This window comes from Heterocephalus glaber, unplaced genomic scaffold (assembly GCF_053883595.1).
Source record: "Heterocephalus glaber isolate CG9 unplaced genomic scaffold, H.glaber_assembly_v1.0 deba00001600, whole genome shotgun sequence".
Classification (NCBI taxonomy): domain Eukaryota; kingdom Metazoa; phylum Chordata; class Mammalia; order Rodentia; family Bathyergidae; genus Heterocephalus; species Heterocephalus glaber.
The window spans coordinates 4324446-4338906 of record NW_028258372.1 but is presented as its reverse complement, the minus strand read 5'-3'; the positions used below and the strand labels follow the sequence as shown (position 1 = coordinate 4338906).

Genomic DNA, 14461 nt, shown 5'->3' with positions numbered 1-14461 from the left:
AAATAATGGAAATGTGACATTTAAGAAGGGGAGAACAATGTGAGAAAAGCGAAGTAGTGAAGTGCAGGAAGATGTGCTGCCTGGAGAAGCCAGGAATCCATGGTGCATGGAAACTCTGTGCAAACACTGGAGAGGTGGCTTGTGAATGTAGTGCATCTCCTTAAAAGGGCAGCTCCTGGGTTTGCTTATGTACTTGCCAGAACCCTGAAGTAAGCACATGGCTTGAGGTAACTGCACCTTTTCACGTTTTGTTGGTATAGACTTTCAGGGAGAAGAGTGTGGAAAAAAAATCTTATTTTTAAGAGATTATTGCACTGTGTAAGTGTTAAGTCACGGGCATTTAACTAAAGAAGATAAAGGACAACAAAGAAAAGAATGTGAATTCTATAGGTACTGTCAAGAAATAAGGACTGTTATTTTATTCTGAAAATATTGGGAGAAAGTTTAAAGTGAAAGATTATAGCTGGTTTGGGTAATGTTTAATTCCAGATAGAATTGTCCAAGGGCTTAGAAATACAGCATTAAGATTGGAGAGTGAGACCAAGAATGAATGTGTATGTCTGGGAATTCAGAGTTTAGTTAGAATTTTGGAAGTGGATTACCTCTGTAAGGAAAAGAGAAGAACAAGAAAATGGACTGGAGAGAAGGAGGGGAGAATTTGAGGCGGGTGAGAAGATGGAGAATATTCATGGTTAACAGTGGAACTTGGGTTGGGGACACATTTCTGTAAGATGTGTCAAAATCCTCTGTGAAGTGTCACACAGAGCTTGTCGACTGAGTCATGACTTTCTACTTTTTGTTTGAGATTTTGGCCTGAAGACTGATTGATGGCAGTTACGCAGATGTTAATTATTATTATTATTTCACGTAACAGGAATACTAACAAGAGAGATGAAAGGCTAAAAATAGGTTTCTAGGTAGCTTCATGTTGATGTTTTTCTTCACACTCAAATAATGGCTCATTTAAAACTTCAGTCAGGGCCAGGGATTTAGCTCAGTGGTTCCAGTGCCTGCCTTTCAAGCACAAGGTCCCGAGTTTGATCCCCGGTACCAAAGTAAGTAAGTAAATAAATAAATAAATAAAATAAAACTTCAGTCAAAGAAAGATGTGTTCCATATATCCACTAGATATTCTGATGGTTAAACATTATAATTACTGTCTTCTTTTGGTCATGAGGCATTGTACTGAGGCTAAAAAAGAGCACAGACAGCTGTCAAAACCAACTTTAGTTACGGCATGAAATGTTAATAGTTGAAACTTTAAAAGTTCTCAGATTGGGTTAAGAACAAAATACACCTAGATTGCTCCTTATAAGGGCTTCCCCTAAAACAAAAGTACACTGAAAACTGGAAAAAATAAGAGTGAACAGAGGTTTAATGGTCAGATGTCAGGAAGGATAAACAGAGGCAACAACAATAATTTGGGTCTGAGTAGATTTCAATACACAAATATTAAATTTTGCAAGTCGATTGTTTTGGCATACATGACATTAATATATTCATTAAAAAGTAATATTCATACCAAATAGCACCTACATAAAAAGTTAAAATGAAGAGAGCTGATGGAAATGGACCTGACGTGTACAGAAGTACAGTTTTGTGGGGTTTTTTTTTTTTTTGGTACCAGGGATCGAACTCGGGACCTTGTGCTTTCGAGGCAGGTGGTGGAACCACTGAGCTAAATCCCTGGCCCCAGAAGTACAGTTACTTAACATGTAGGCATTCATGAAATTTATTATCTTTGCAAAGGTCCACTTTTTGGTTTTGTTGATTTTTCTCCTTAAGTTGTTCAGGCAGGGCTCAAACTTGTAGTATTCCTGCCTCAGCCTCTCTGGGTGCTGGGATTAGAGGTGTGCACCACCGAGCCTGGATGGAATCACTACTGTACGTTTTCCTCTAAGCATTGGTTTCTCTATATAACATAAATTTTGACAAACTGTATTTTCATTCTCATTTAGCTAAAAGTATTTTTTATTTTTCTAGAGGCTTCTTTATTTCTCCTGTTATTTAGAAGTGTGCAGTTTAATCTGTAAGGATTTTATAGTTTTACAGCTGTCTTTTTGGTACTGATTAATTCCACAGTGATAAACTAATTCATTTCCTTTGGATAAATAACCAGAAATGGGACTGCTGGATCATATGATAGCCCTACTTTTCATTTTTTGAGGAACTTCCATGCTGTTCACCCCAATAGGTGTACTTTCTACATGTACTTTTCAGTAGTGTAGAAGGGTTCCTTTTGCTTCAACCCCTTGCCAGCATTTGTTACTCTTTTTAAATAAACAGCTGGCACTTACGTGGTTTTTGTTTGTATTTCCATGATGACTAGTGATGTTCAGCACTTTTTCATGTGTCTACCTCTTTTTGAGAATGTCTACTCAGATCACTTGCCCCTTTTTACTTGCGTTATCTGCAGGTTTTTTGTTGTTGAGTTTTTTGAGTTCCTTATATATCATGGATACTAATCCCTTGTCAGATTAAAAGTGTGCATATGCTTTCTCCCATTCTATAGGTGAATTTTCCAGACTTTATTACTTTTAAGATTTTTGGCTTACTCTTTAAATATCTGTGATCCTATTTGAACATTAATCTGCATTTCTGTCCTAGATTTTAAGTTAGAACTTACAGTATTTATCATTTTTTCTGCATATTTACTGTTTATTCCTCTCCCTGTATGTGTGTGTGTGTGTGTGTGTGTGTGTGTGTGTGTGTCTGCATCTCTGTCTCCCCCTCTTCCCCTCTTCCCTTCTCCCCCCTTCCTCCCCCCCACCCCCACCCTTGTTAGGTACTGTGATTGAACCTGGCCCCTTATACATGCTAGGCAGAGTGAGTCCTAGCTATTTTTTTAATTAACCTTACATTTTTTGAGATATCATTCACCCTTTAAAGTATGCATACATTTCAGTGATTTTTAGGTAATTCTCAGACTTGTGCAACTATAACCACTAATTTATTTTTTTAACTGTATATCCTTTTATTGGTACATTTTAGGTATACAATATAATGACATTCATCATTGGAAATTTGCACCTTTACATACTCTCTTCGTTCTTATTTTTCCCTCTTCCCCTGCCCTCCCTTCAACCCCTCCATCCCTCCCTATTTACAAAGACTTTGTTTCCTCTTTTTCATTTTCTCATATTAATTCAATTCCCTTCTTTCCTTTCCCCTACCCCTCCCACTTCCCCTTCCCCTTTGCCCCTTTTCTTCCTATTTCACATTATCTATTATACCTTTTAGTCCTTATTTACACTTTCAGTTTCTCACACTAGAGAAACTATTCTGTATTTACACGTGTGTCCTATTTATTTCACTTCCATCCATTTAGCTATAAATGTCTCTAATTTCTCATTTTATGGCTGAGTAGTACTCCATTTTATTTTTTAAAAACCACATTTTCTTTATCCAGTCTCCAGTTGATGGGCATTTGGGCTGTTTCCAAGTTTTAGCTATCACAAACTGTGCTGCTGTGAACATGGGTGCACATATATCACTGTGGTATGATTCTTTTAATTTGGGGGGGAAGATACCCAGCAGGGGAATAGCGGGGTCAAATGGGACTTCCAGTCCTAGCTCTTTGAGGTATCTCCATACTGATTTCCACAGTGGTTGCACCAGGCTGCACTCCCACCAGCAGTGGAGCAGGGTTCCTCTTTCCTCACAGCCCTGCCAGCATTTGTTATTGGTTGATTTCTTGATAGCAGCCATTCTTTCTGGGGTGAGGTGGAGTCTCAGCATTGTTTTTCATTTGCATCTCTTAAATGACCAGTGATGTTGAACATTTTTTCATGTATTTATTTGCTATTTCTACTTCTTTGTGTGAGAAATGTCTGTTCATTTCAGATGCCCATTTTTGGATTGGGTCTTTAAATTTGGGAGGTCTGATTTTTTTTTTAAGTTCTTTTTAGATTCGAGATAGTAGACCTTTGTCTGAGGGACCACTGGTGAAAATTTTTTCCCACATTGTGGGTTGTCTCTTCACACTGTTGGTGGTTTCTCTTGCTGTGGAGAAGCTTTTTAGTAAAAAGAGATCCCACTTGTCGATTGTGCTAGTTCACGGGCACCTGAGGTTTTGGTCATAAAATCTTTTCCTACACCAATGTCTTCAAGAGTTCTTCCTAACCTCTCTTCCAGCCGGTTCAGTGTTTCTGTTTTAATATTTAGATCTTTAATCCATTTTGATTTTAGTTGAGTGCATGGTGAGAGATATAGGTCTAGTTTTAGTCTTTGGCAAGTTGAAGCCCAATTTTCCCAGCACCATTTATTAAAGAGGCTATCTTTCCTCCAGTAAGGGTGTTTGGCTCCTTTATCAAAGATGAGGTGGCTGAGTGTGTCTGGAGTATTTTTGGCATCTTCTAATCTGTTCCACTGGTCCTCAGGTCTGTTTCTTTGTCAGTACCATGCTGTTTTTATCACAGTAGCTTTGTAGTATAGTTTCAAGTAAGGGGTTGTAATACCCCCTGCTATGTCTCTGTTACCTAGAATTGCTTTTGCTATTCTGGGTCCCTTCTTGTTCCAAATGAATTTTTGGATTGTTTTCTCAAGGTCCATGAAGTGTGCTGCTGGGATTTCAATTGGGATTGCATTGAATCTATATAGCAGTTTTGGAAGTATGGCCATTTTCACTATGTATAACCACTAATTTAGAACACTTTGGATTCTTAATTTCTTCTTGAAGATCCAAGTTTTTTTCTGGTATCATCCTCTTTTAGCCTAAAGAAATTTTTATCATTTCTTAAAATTCAGCTGGCAAAAAAATAATGTTTGCTTTTATTAGATTATGTCTTTATTCTGCTTTGATTCTTGAAGGGTACTTTCACTGAATATAAACTTTATTGAGTACCTATTTAAATATTTATTATCTTATAAGTTGTATATTTTGCTGGCTGTTTTCAAGATGTGTGTGTGTGAGAGAGATGGGTTTTATAATAAGCCACCTTGAGTCATCTGAGCCACATTTCCCAGAACTGGAGTTTGCTATGTGAGATTTTCATAGAGAATTTTGAGGATAGGAGCAGCATTGCTTCATAGCTCATTCATGTTGTTCCTTTAGTTCATCGCATTGATATAGGTGGTGGTCAGGTCTGTACCTGCCCATCCTCCCCTGAGTGCTCTTTCAGCCCATCCAGGTCCTAGCTGGAGTGTGCTTAGCTCTTAACCAAGGGCCTGGCTTTTGCAGCATATGCACCATCAGCAAAGTCGGAGCCAGAAAGGCTGACGTGGTATTTGCTTTGCCCTTTTGGGCTCTATCTTGTGCTTCAGGGTTCTCCTTCATTCTTCTCTCCCTACTTTTCTTGCACATTCCCTTCTCTGCTTACTGCCCTTTGAACGTCAAACCCAGCATTAAACATGATGACGGCAGCTTATAAGTTGAAGACCCCCTTCGTGTCATTTCTCTCTAGTACATACTCACTCATTGTTTGCCCATGTTCTTGGCCATTGCTAATCAGAAATAGTGGTTAGTGTCTGCTGCACTGCTGATGCTGCGCAGTGCTGATGAGTCTGCTGGAGGAGGGAAAGAAAGTAGGTTGTGTAATAAAGAGGCTTATGACACGTGTGTCTTGTCCATAAACACTACCATCAAAGTAGTGGCATTGTCTCTACTACCTGCTTTTCAAAAGGCTCCCTGTGTTTCACAAATAAGAGCTTTTTTTCCTTAACTTTTATAAGCACTCCAAGCATAACTGAGGTCTTGAAACAGTGTAATGTACCTGTGGATGTTTGTGAACAGTATCACCCATCCCCAGATGAACACTTAGTTCAATGAATGCTTGTAAAGTTATTTGTTTTATTTTTTTATATTGAGGCAGGGACTTGCTGAGTTGCCCAGGCTGGTTCCTGCCGCAGCCTCCCAAGTAGCTCCCCGGGATTACAGGCATAGTTCTTTTTAAATGAGAAATTTTATTTTAAAAACTTTTAAAAATAAAATATGAGTTGGGCTGGGGATTTAGCTCAGTGGTTTCGCCGCCTGCTGCACAAGTACAAGGACCTGAGTTTGATCCCTGGTACCAAAAAAAAAGAAAATATGAGTTTAAATTTCTGGGAATTACTTTTTAAACAGTACATATCATCCACAAAATATGTTAACAAGCCCTTCAACATTTCGACAGGGAAAGATGTACGTATTCATTAAACATTTAATGTGTGGCATAGCTAAAATATTCATTTTGATGGGTGCAACATATATAATAGTTATATATAAAAGTATGATGCATAACTTGAGCCCCCTGGTCCTTTTTTTAAAAAATAGGATCAAAGTGAATGGTACAAACTTCCAGTTACTGGTGTGTGGTTTTGTATAAATGAAATACAATATACTTATTTGAATTTCTGGCTTTATGCCAAAGAATATATCAATATGGCAAAGCTTAGCCTGTGATGTAATTAAATAATGTATGTAATAGATCTTCTGTTTTCCGAGGTCTAAGCCCTCTTTCCACACTCCCGCTTTTCCAATACATGTATGCATATATATGCATATACGTGTATATTCTGTTTTCATGAAAAATAGAGATTAAACCTGAGTTTCCTCCTAAGTTTAGCTATTCTGTTATCTCAAAGAGGTGAAAATTACAGCATCAGATTACTATCTGTGGCAAATCTAAGTGTTCAGCAGTCCTGACAGTTTTTATTGCAAATATGTAGGTCTAAGTATTGTATTGCGTGTATACAAACAAAATGGTAGACAGCCACAGTTTTAAGGTAATTAAGGCACCTTAATCACTGTCTGTGTTAGCTTTCCCAGAAAGTTTCAAGTCCTGCTCTGTATTTCTGAAGTACCTGGAACTGAAAACAGAAGAAAGAATATAGATACATTGTATCAGCAAGTGTTTTGTTGCTGAGGAGGAAGGTCTCTTAAAGACTAGGGTTCATACACCCATGCTGCCATTCCAGCCATGACAGAAATGTCAAATTTGACTCATTCTGACAAGATTAAGAAAAGTCTCTCTCTGTTCTTTCACTTACATTATCAAGAAACACAGATATTTTTCGAAGGATAGTGACTGTTACAGTGACTTGGTAGCATTTAAAATTTGGTAGTGGATCAGTGTGCAAAGGACTTAGGAGGCTGCAGGTTTGCTGCCATTATATAGACTTGAGATTGCAAGGAAACTTCATCTTGATACCATGTCAGCTTTCATTACTGTCACAGCTTTCTAAGTCAGCTTTCTGTTACGGGAGCATAATATCTAAGGGAGTCAGTTTAAGAAGAAAAAAGATTTATTTGCCTCACACAGTTGGCCCTGTTCCTTTTGGACCTATGGTAAGGAAATACCTATGACCAGAGTTAAGGCAGAGCAAGCTACTTAACTAATGATGGCTAGGAAGTGAAAGAAAGAGACAGAGATCGTAAGCCCACCTTTCCCTGGGGCTCACCTCGTGTTCTAGACCCTCCCATTAGGTTTAAAGATCCTGCCTCTTACAGATCCTCCACCTTCCAGTAACACCAAAGAAAGGTCTGTTCCAAGTATGATGCATTTGGGGGGAAGATATGTTGAGTTTGCAGTTAGTAGCTACTTACTGAGTGGCACATAAAAGCTTAGATTTATAGTTGTATTGATAGGGTTCTCTGGCAGAGTAGAATCAGCAGTTACGTAAGGGATTTTAAGATCAGAAGCAGATGGTGCACACTGACCATCTGTGCACCGGGGAGCCCAAGGATCCAGTAGCATCTCAGTTAAGAGGCTGGAAGCCACAGAAGAGGAGGGATCAAGATGTAGTGCCAGTCTGAGACATGCTTGGAAGCTCCCGGGAGAGTTACTGGTCAGAGTCTGCATTGAAAGGCTGAAGAAACGAGTCTAATGTCCACCAATGATGGCAGTAACAAAAGATGCACTTGCTCAAGCAGAATGGAGCTTTTCAAACACAAGCCAACTTCTTCTTTCTTCCCTTTCATTCCAGCCAGGCTGCAAGCCTATTGGATGATGCCCCCCAAAGTCAGGGGGGTCAGTTTGCTGGCCTACACACCAGCTGCCTCTGAAATCCCCCACTTCCTGTCCCTGTTGCAGCCAGAAGTGAGTTTTACTGAACTGCTAGGCATCTCTTAATCCAGTCAAGTTGCCAGTCACAGTAGTCACACATTACTTTGTCAGTACTTTATCATTTCTAAATGGGAGTTTGCACACTGCCAGTTGATACAGGAGTGTTTTGAGAGATGTGACCAGAGGAAAGGAAAGAAGAGATGAATACATAGTTTCAAGTGAAGGTAGAGAATTTTGTGTTACTGTTCTAGGGCTGCTATAACACAGTGCCACAGATTGGGTGGTTTAAACCAGAGAAATCTGTTTTCTCACTTTGCTGGTGGTTGGAAGTCCAGAATCAAGGATTGGTTCCAACTGTGTCCTCTTCCCTTGGTTTGCTGTTGCTTATTTTCTCCCTGTGTCATCATCCTGTCTTTCCTCATCGTTGATGTGTACCCATTATGTTCACGTTCCTTCTCCTGATACAAGGGCATCATTCAGATTGCCTCCTCTTAGTGTGGCCATCTCTTTAGAAGCCTTACATCCAAATACAGCACCTCTGTGAGGTACTTGGGGGTTAGGCCTTTAACGTATGACCAGGAGACACGAGACTCAGCCCATGTAACACAATATTTGAACATGTTTTATGTTACTTAAAGTAAATGTATAGTTTCCAGATTTGTGATGACATCCAGAATTTAGGTATCCCTGATGATTTGTGTGGGAATGCATCTGTTTGAGTATTGTTGCAATATTTTGCAAGTCATAACCCCGTAGCTTTTCCCACACACATAAAGATCTACTTTCCTCTGCAGATGTTTATATTTCACTGAATTGTCTTCTCCTGCTTCTGTGGGGGCTAAGAAAGACAAGATAATGCTTGCAGGTTGGGTATCTTGACTTTGGCTGATGTTCAGTGAAATAAGTCAAAAGCAAAAGCAGTTTTCATCCAGTCTTCAGCAGTTTAAGTGCTTTAGTAAAAAACTTTGAGATCAGAAGACCTGGATTTTACTGTTCCTGTTTTTGTATAATCTTTGGGAAATCATTTCACTACTATCAGATTTAATTTCCTCATCCCTATAAGGATAAACTACATCAAAGCAATATAAATGAGAGCAATTCTATAAATTTTAAAAGATTCAACTAATTTAAAGCATGTTGCCTTTAAATGAAATGCAATTTAGAGTTCAAACAGAAAGATACATAGAAAATCTCCAAATGTTTGAAAACTAAATATAATAGTATATAACCCAGGGATCAAAGACATAGTTGAAGAGAATTTATAAAGAAAAGAAAACATGTGTAGTTGTAAGATAATACACTTCAAAGGAAATTTATAGTACTAGATGATTATATCAGAAAAAAAGAAAAGTCTTAAGATCATGACCTGCGCTTCTCTCTTAAGAAACAAGAAAAAGAGCAAATTAAGCCTACTGCAAACAGAAGAAAATAAGTAATAAAGATTTGAACAACAGTCCCTGCAATAGATAACTAGAAATAATAGAGAAAATTGATAAAAGAAAAAAGATCTTTAAAATTAATACATTTCTAACCTGACTGAGCAAAAATGTGGGAAGACAAATTATTATCATGAAAGTGGTGATACCACAACAGACTATGAGTATTAAGTGGGTAACATGCGAATATTATGTAAAACTCTAGACCAGTAAAGTCAACAGTTTAGCTGAAATGGACAAATTTCTTGAAAGACACAGATTACCAAGAAGAAACATATGACCAGAAGTCATAAATGGCTTTATGTCTGCTAAATGAATTGTATTTGTAGTTAAAATCCTTCTCACAATGAAGACCCCTTTCCCACAGGGCTTCAGTTAGTTCTACCAAACACTTTAGGAATAGTGTCAGTTGTATGAAAATTTTTCCAGAAAATCGAAGATGAAAGAATGTTTGCCTGTTCATTCTTTGAAGCTAATATTAACTTGATACCAAAAGCAAACAAAGATAGAGAAAAACTATAGACCAGTTTCCCTAATAAACATATATGCAGTAATTTTTATATGCAAAAATTCTTCACATAATTTTAACAAATTCAAGAATAAATACAGGGAATTCATTCCAGGAACATAACGTTGATTAAGCATTTAAAAATAAATTGCAATAATTCACTATATTAACAGACTAAGAAAGAAATTAGGATCTCAGTAGATGTAGGGGAAAAAATCAAGAAAATCCAGTATCCATTTATGATCTGTTTATAATTTTAAATAAAACAAAATACTTCCAGTAGATTGGGAGTAGGAAAATTAGTCAACTTGATAAAGTGCATCTAGGAAAAACTTACTAATATCTTAATAGAGAAAGACAGATACTTTCACAAGGCAGAGATATTCACTTTGTTGTTCAACATTATACTGGAGATTGAGCACTATAGTTAAAGCAATAATAAAAAATAAAATGTTTGCAGATTGTAAAGAAATTAGTAAAGATCTTTCCATAAAATAAGAACATGTAGAAAATCTAATGGGAGCTACTAAAGTTTAATCCATTTGTTGCTTGATACATGATAAATATACAAAAAATTGCAGACTACAAAATCAATTTTAAGCGGTGATAGAAATTAATAAAAATACCATTTTCCGTAGTAAAAAAATACATAAAATATCTATACATCTGCCAACAGATATGAAAGACCTTTACAGTGAAAAATAATGTTGTGGAGAGTAATTACAGATAATGTGAATAAATGGAGAGATATATGCATGGATCAGAAGACTGGATAATACTTTTAAGATGTTTATTTCTAAATTGATATATGAATTCAACACAGTGTTAATCACAGTCCTAACAGGCTGTTTTGTAGAAGTTGACAGGTTGATTATAAAATTCATAAGGAAATACAAAAGTCCTAGAATAGATAAAACAACTTAAAAATAATAAAGTTGGAGGACCTACACTACCGTTAGGACTTGCTGTATTAAGCCACAGCACAGCCCTTATGGTCAGTTGACTTTCAGTACAAGTACAGTGACATTTCAGTTCACCACGCAGTGCTAAAGTCAACATACAAATGGGGAAAAAAATCCCCATCATATATTAACTGCAAATAGATCACAGCCCTAAAATGTAAAGCCTTCGACAGAAAAACACTGCAGAAAAACTTTGTAGTATTGGGTTATAAAAAAAATTTCTTAGGGCAAAAGCAGACCCAAAAGAAGAGAAACTGATAAATCAGACTTTATCAAAATGAAGAACTTGTTTTCTTCAAAAGCACTATAAAGAGAATGAAACAAACAGTCATAAACTGGAAGAATATGTACAAGTTACAAACCTGACACAGGACATGCATGTGTAAGAAAAAAAAACTTTGTAAACATAATGACATGAAAAACAGTGGTCAAAAGTTGAACAGACATTTCACCAAAGAAGAAATAAATTCGTGAAAATGCTTAGCATCATTATTCACAAAGGAAATGTGACTTCAAGGACCGGGCCAAATGAGCATTGGTGAGAACAGGAAGCAAGCAGAGGAACTGTCATGCATGGCTGGTGTATGGTAAAGGTATCCACTTTTGGAACCAAGTGAGTGGCTTCTGGAAAAAGCATACATATACCTTTCATAAGAGCCAGCATTCCACTCTTTGCTGTTTATCCAAAATAAATTAATACAACTCTTGTCTATCCAAGACTGTACATGAAGGTTTATAGAAGCTTTGTTTGTAATAGCCCCAAACTGGAACCAACTCAGATCAGATGTCCATGGACATGGTAAGTTGTATTACTTACAGTGGAACCCAGTAACATGGAAGAACTCCTGATACATGGATGAATGTCAAAAGTAATCATGCAGAATGAAAGAAGCTAAAGATATGTACTATAGGATCTCATTTATGTAAAGTTCTAGAAATTAAAATTCTAGAATCCTAAAATTCTGCAAACAAATCTGTATGACAGAAAACATCTGTCATTGTCTGGAGAGTATGGGAAATGAGAAAGAGGACAAAATTACACCAGTAGGACTGGGCACATAGCTCAGTGGAAGAGCACTTGGCTAGCACTTACAAGACCCTGGGTTCAGTCCCCAGCACTGGAAGAAGACAAAGACACAAGGGCATAAGAAAAACCTAAGTTTCATAAATATTGTATTGGAGATGAGATATAAAAATGGGTGCGGGGAGAAAACTGTTGAAAAATAGAGCAGTGAGGGGCTAGAAAATGACGAGGATGACTGAGGTCCAGAGTCAGGAAAGTCCTTGGTACTGACATAGCATTTGAACACAGACTTTTAAACTCCTCTGTAATATTTTGAAAACTGTGCTTTGGGTTTTTAAAGTTATAGTTGACCATTATACTTCTTATCTGAAAGGACAACAGCTTTCCCGTAACTTGAAAACAGAGTTAGATTTTTTACTTTAGAAGGGAGCAGGTGGTAAAGAGTGGGACAAGGGAGCAAAACTTTCGCTCGCTGCCCAGAAGAGGCCGAGTCCACCTCCAGCTAGAAGGGAGCAGGGCTTGCTGGCACACAGCTGCAGAATGGTGAGTCAGGGGACTCGTCTTTGTTACAGCCGGAGTCCCAGTCTCCCAGTTTCATGCCAAACAGGGGCAGTTGTCTCTTAGTTTTTTAAACAAACCCGGAACTCCTTGAGGTGTGTCTCATCACCTCCTGTGTTCTGTGTGTGTGCATGGTGTGATCTGGTGAAGAGAACACACCTGTTCTGTGTGCAGAGGCAGCGCCCTGCTGGCCGTGTCCTTGCACCCCGACAGCAGCCGCAGGAAACCGCAGCAGTCTCCACTCTCCGCCGGCAGGAGTGAGCTGGAGTGTTGCTCAGTGGCCATGTTACTGGCTGGAAACACGCTGAATTTGGTTCCATCCCAAAAGAGGGCCTGCTCATGATGGAGACCAGAGCAACTGAGCACTGGGGAGACGGGAAGAATGGCAAAAAGAAGGGATTCAAAATGTTTCTTAATATGTTCCATAGTCTGCAGTGTGATTCTCTATTTTGAAAATGTGCTTTTAACTGCTTACTCCCCAACTTTGTAAACTATAATTTGTCCAGAAAATAAAGGTGTTTTGCCTTACGTAACATAAATTTTCCAACAGTGAGAGTGAGGAAATATATTAATCTGAACCCAATTGTGTATCTCTGTTTCTGTAAAATTTTTATAAAATGTGCTGATTTCTGTCCATCTGTCTGCTGTTTTCCTGTTGTGTGACAGTTGTGTTCTGTTGAATGGTGCTCAGCAGAGCAGGCCTTCTGACTCCTGCTCTCAGCCTGGGCATCCTATGCTCAAGGAAGCCCGAAGGTGTTAAGACCCTTGTGACCTGGGCCCCTCTCCCTGCCCAGCTCCCCCGCCTCATGCCCTGTCATCCCAGAGAAGTTGCTCTGAATCTCTTTTCGATCCAGGGCATCTTTGAGGATCCAGGAAAAGTTGGAAAAACTTTGTATGTAACTTCAGAGGCTCCTGTGAATCCCTGCCTCTGGGCAGGGCAGGTATGTCTCGGTTAAGCAAAGCTCTTCCACGTACCTGTGACCTAGGGAATAATTGTTACATTGTACTTTGAAGCCAGGTGTTAGAGCTCACACCTGTCATCCCAGCTACTTGGGAGGCTGTGGCAGGAAGATGAGACCCTGTCTATAAAAATAAAAAGGGGTTAGGGATGTAGTTCATTGGCAGAGCGCCTTGGGTTCAATTTCCAGCCATGAGGGAGGGGAAAGCCCTTGTATTTGTAATATTAGCTTTCTTTAGCTGAGCACCAGGAAGAGGATAGGAAAGCCAGCAGGGCTTCAATTTTGCTGCACTGGGAAGAGCCATCTTTCGACCCAATCGTTGACATCCATACTATGCTGTCTGTATTTTGTTACCAGACAGAAATTAGGACAGAGTTTCCAATATTCTCCTCCTACCCTATTACATGGCTCTCCATTGTTCTTTTTCACATTGATCTCTCAGATTTTACACAGAGCAACCAAGATCTCACTGTTGTATCTTTAGACTGTTGACAGAGAAGCCAAACACCGTATCTGCTTCGCACAGTGACTCAGCCTTTGTTTGGTGTTTTTAATCCCCAGTTTTAACCTAGAAACGAATTTCCCTAAATCGGAATCCATTAATAGCTCTTTTCCTTCCTTTGTACAGCTTGTGCCTCCTTTTAAGCCTCAGGTAACTTCTGAGACCGACACCAGATATTTTGACGAAGAATTCACAGCTCAGACTATTACAATAACACCACCTGAGAAATGTAAGTAGACAGTGACTGATAACATTCTAAAATTGAAGAAAACAGTCTGTATAAAAATGTTTGTCTTTTCAAGGTCAGATTCCACAGTGACTTTTATGCTGTCCCATCTAAGATTGTGGAGCTCCCAGTGTGGCGATATCAAAAGCTTTTCTGGGTAGAAAAAATACCCAGGTATAAAGTTGCAGACCAAGTTACAGCCATTAGCCCTTCTCCATCCTGCTTCAGTAGATTCTTCTGACATCAGCTGGAAAGATTCTGAATCGCAGCCCTTTCTCAGCCCTCGATCATTCACGTGTCACCT

At 38.6% G+C, this 14461-nt stretch overlaps 1 protein-coding gene across 10 annotated transcripts in view; it reads left to right on the top strand.

Moving 5' to 3' along the window:
• Positions 1–14461, top strand: part of Akt3 (AKT serine/threonine kinase 3) — a 259832-nt gene that overhangs the window by 234178 nt on the left and 11193 nt on the right. For all 10 annotated transcript variants that reach the window (XM_004853513.4, XM_087194057.1, XM_087194053.1 and 7 more), the window contains one exon: positions 14058–14160. In XM_004853513.4, coding sequence (XP_004853570.1) covers positions 14058–14160 — 103 coding nt within the window. The remainder of the gene's footprint in view (positions 1–14057; positions 14161–14461) is intronic.